This window comes from Selaginella moellendorffii, unplaced genomic scaffold (assembly GCF_000143415.4).
Source record: "Selaginella moellendorffii unplaced genomic scaffold, v1.0 SELMOscaffold_166, whole genome shotgun sequence".
Taxonomy (NCBI): domain Eukaryota; kingdom Viridiplantae; phylum Streptophyta; class Lycopodiopsida; order Selaginellales; family Selaginellaceae; genus Selaginella; species Selaginella moellendorffii.
This window is the reverse complement of record NW_003314426.1, coordinates 82,925-86,300: the sequence shown is the minus strand read 5'-3', so window position 1 is coordinate 86,300 and position 3,376 is coordinate 82,925. Positions and strand designations below refer to the sequence as shown.

The window sequence follows — 3,376 nt, the reverse complement described above, 5'->3', positions numbered from 1 at the left end:
AAGAAATCAGTGGAATTTAATGATTGGTTCCTCAAGGTATGAAAAAAACAAGAAACCTGGATCAATTCATATATATATATATATATTTCTCTCTCTCTCCATTTGACTCATCCTTTCTATAATTTTGCAGACTCGTCAAAAAAGGGGCTTTGAGGGGGCAAAAAGAAACTCATTCACCCTGTACCACAACAGAACTTGCAGGGGTGAGCTTTTGAGTGTTCTGAAGCTACTCTCTTGTTTTGACTTCCAGGTTCCTTGGATTCAATTCAGAAAGGCCTGTAGGAAAACGTTTCCCTGTAAAAAGGTCAACAGGTCAAAGGTGCGAATATTCTCTCTACAAAAATCAACAATCCCGCCATTTTCTTCATCGCATCTCCCGAGAATTGGGATAGCTCTCCAGCTTCCACTCGATCTCTGCCCACTTGAGGTGAGATGCATGGACCCTACAAGAAGCCAGCCGTGGACACCACGCTGTTGCATCTCCCGTCAATGTGCTGTTTACCAATCCTGTTCCTTGAACCGAACCTGACTACAAGAATGTCGGAAGCCCTTGAGTTGTTCAGCAACCTTGATCGAGAACAACTCGGCCTGGCAGAAATGCAATGAACTGGCAACGAATTCATATTTCTGAATCGAAATCAGCATGCTGAAAAAGACCAAGACTACAAAGATGACAAAAAGGAGCAAGTAAATCTAAACAACTACAACGATCAGCTGCAAACAGACATGTTAGAAGCCAAGCAGAGAATCAGAGTAATGAAAGAAACTCACCAAACAGATTGCCAGGCAGGATCGCAGAGGATGTCGCGCGCGGATGGACGCTGGTCGCGTCTTGCTGCGACCAGCTCCAACACCTTGGGCGCAATTGATGGGTGTTGGTACGCCCAGTCTGCTGGTAAAACGCCATCCCGGACGTCAATCAATACCGACTCCCTTTCCTACACAGATTCACCAAACTAAGCAAGCACGTTGCACAAACTGCAGCCAAACCTGGTCCGGGGGACACCTCCAATGAAGTTCGAAGAGTATAACTCCAAGCGCAAGCATGTCAGTGTAGGTTGAGTTGCTCCGGCGCTGGGGAGAGTAGTAAACTGCTCTCCCCTTCTTGATATTTTCGGTCTCGAGCATGGACTCCTTATTTTTAGCTGTAAGCCAACAAATGAGAGATGGAAGAGATGTTTCATTTGCCTACCAAGACCGAAATCTCCCAGCTTGATGCGTCCATCGTCTGTGACGAAGATGTTGTGTGGTGCTATATCCCGATGAACACCCACGTTGTCGTGCACATGCGCCACAGCTTGAAGAAGCTGCCTAAACGCATCTGCAGGTGGTGACTCACCGCCGAGGAGCACCGACTGGAGCGAGCGGCCACAAAACTCCATGACAATGTACACTTTCGACTTGCCCGGCTCGCCTTCCTCCTTCCACATGTTGAAGTATTTGACTATGTTGGGGTGTTCGCAGCGCTGGAGCATCTCTCCCTCCTTGAAGACGAGCGCGACATCCTGGTCTCTGGACTTCGTTGCTGTGCGAACCTTGATGACTTTGATGGCGTAGATTTGTTCGTCCTCCTTGCTACGGCACTTGTATACTTTCCCGGACGCCCCCTGGCCAACACAAGCGAGCACTTCGTAGCTGCTGCAGAAGCGGCCTGGACAAGAGAGACAAGGGGCCACTCAGAAGCGAAAAGATGCCAAAGAGAGAAATTATTGTATCCACCTGCTGCTGCAACTGGAGTCTCCCCTCCCTTTTGGATCGATTCCACGATCCCGGTCACAACATTCGCCGAGAGCATCTTGAATCTCTCCAAGCGTTGCGCCATTGCGAGGAATTGCCGAACATATTCTGCAAGTCATGAATCAAACCAGCAAAGAGTCGTGTCAGCCAACAAAAGGAATTCTTCGTACCAGCGTCAGGAGCAGCCTGCAACGCGGATGCATCATGATCAGTTTCTCCTGCTCCTGCTTCAACGAGGATCTTCGTCAGACAAGTGCAGATGTTTCAAGTTTTGACCAACCTGATCGAGCTCGGTTAATCGGATCCAGTGGGCGGGTCCTTTCGAGCATGACGTCGGATCGCTTCTGAGTGTGTAGTTTCTTCGGACCAGCAGCTCTCTTCCTCTCCATGGTGGACTCTGGTCAGTGTTAACATTGTGAGTCGTTGCTGAAAGCACAAAAGAGATTGAGGAGTCGTTACTGCACTTATCCAACGGCTGGAGCCTAGAATGCGCACATCAGCTGTCCGTCAATGGATTCACAACAAACTTGCTACAATTGCATGCTCACCTCCTTCCGCCTCGCCAACAGTAGGCCGCAAACCAGCAGCGCACTCACCTCTGCCCTTGCCAGACGATCACGGCAGCCCTAGATTTGGAATCTAAGCTGCATTGAGGATCGACGCGCTCCTCCGGCTCCCTTGGGCTTTGCCAATAGTAGGGTACAAGAATACAAAAAGGCCACGTCGGATAGAGTTTAGGGCAGACGTGGCACCTTTGGTCACCTTTTGTGGCCCTTCTACATTTCCACGGAATACGAGTCATTTTTTAGGGTATCATGAAGAAGACACTCATTCTCGATCTAGACAATACACTGGTATACGCTCATAAGGATCTCGTCTCTTCTGTGAGTTTCAGCATGGAATTCGACGATGATGCACCACTCCACATCATGAAGAGACCAGATGAATTTCTGGGGAAGGTTTCAAAAGTGTACGATATCGTGGTGTTTAGTGCCGCCCAGGAGAAGTATGTCAACCTTGTGGTTGACCATCTGGATCCTACTGGGGGGCTTGTGTCGAGGAGGCTACATGGTGGCAATTGCGTTGTTCTAAAGGACGGGACGAAAGTCAAGAATCTTGACCATGTAGGGTTTCGGGATTTCGAGCGGGTGGTGGCACTGGATGACATTATTGACTTCTACCAAGGTCATCAAGAGAGCGTGGTGGTGGCTCCAAAGTTTGAGGGGTCAAAGGATGACCACTTCTTGGCAGATGTAACCCCGTTCCTTCTTGTGCTGTCAAAGTGTGTGGATTTTACCAAAGTTACCCATCGCTGGAATATTGGACAATGTGTGGAGAAGCAAGGCAAATTGTACGTCCTAGATCCATTCGATGATGAATGGGTTGTTTTTAACTGATTATTGTATTTTGTAATAAATGTTATAATTTTTCTGCCAAAGTGTAGTTTATGCAAATGAATCTTAGTGAACTTTTGAGCTCAGGATTTCCTACATGTCTCATGTAAAACAAAATGGTAAAACAAGAAAAACAGCACACCAAAGTTTCAAGCTCTTTTGCCAAGGAAATCCCCTTTACATTGAGAGCCCACAGCTTTGCAACACCCCATGAACACCAATAGGAGCACGTGCCCACCTCAAAC

The 3,376-nt window shown here is 47.9% G+C and overlaps 1 protein-coding gene across 5 annotated transcripts; it reads right to left on the bottom strand.

Moving 5' to 3' along the window:
- Window positions 1-603: 603 nt before the first annotated feature.
- Window positions 604-2,447, bottom strand: LOC112343573 (eukaryotic translation initiation factor 2-alpha kinase-like). Of its 5 annotated transcripts, none has more exons than XM_024667263.1 (9): window positions 2,286-2,447; window positions 2,197-2,219; window positions 2,018-2,134; window positions 1,908-1,964; window positions 1,720-1,845; window positions 1,193-1,651; window positions 991-1,145; window positions 772-938; window positions 604-714 (listed from the first exon to the last, which is right to left on the bottom strand). In XM_024667263.1, the coding sequence occupies exons 3-9, from the start codon at window positions 2,124-2,126 to the stop codon at window positions 711-713; spliced, it is 1,077 nt and encodes a 358-aa protein (XP_024523031.1). In that variant the 5' UTR covers window positions 2,127-2,134; window positions 2,197-2,219; window positions 2,286-2,447; the 3' UTR covers window positions 604-710. The 5 variants fall into 5 exon arrangements, with proteins under 5 accessions (XP_024523031.1, XP_024523032.1, XP_024523030.1 ...); XM_024667264.1 differs by having other exon boundaries at window positions 2,202-2,219; XM_024667262.1 differs by having other exon boundaries at window positions 2,018-2,219.
- Between the last annotated feature and the right edge of the window lie 929 nt (window positions 2,448-3,376).

Bases quoted from the DNA above. Each gene is read 5' to 3' on its own strand.
- LOC112343573 (XM_024667262.1), bottom strand. From the start codon at position 2,126: ATGGAGAGGAAGAGAGCTGCTGGTCCGAAGAAACTACACACTCAGAAG. The intron at 1,846-1,907 runs GTACGAAGAATT...CATGACTTGCAG, and splicing joins GCAGGCTGCTCCTGACGCTG to AATATGTTCGGCAATTCCTC. The intron at 1,146-1,192 runs GTAGGCAAATGA...GTTGGCTTACAG, and splicing joins GCTGGGAGATTTCGGTCTTG to CTAAAAATAAGGAGTCCATG.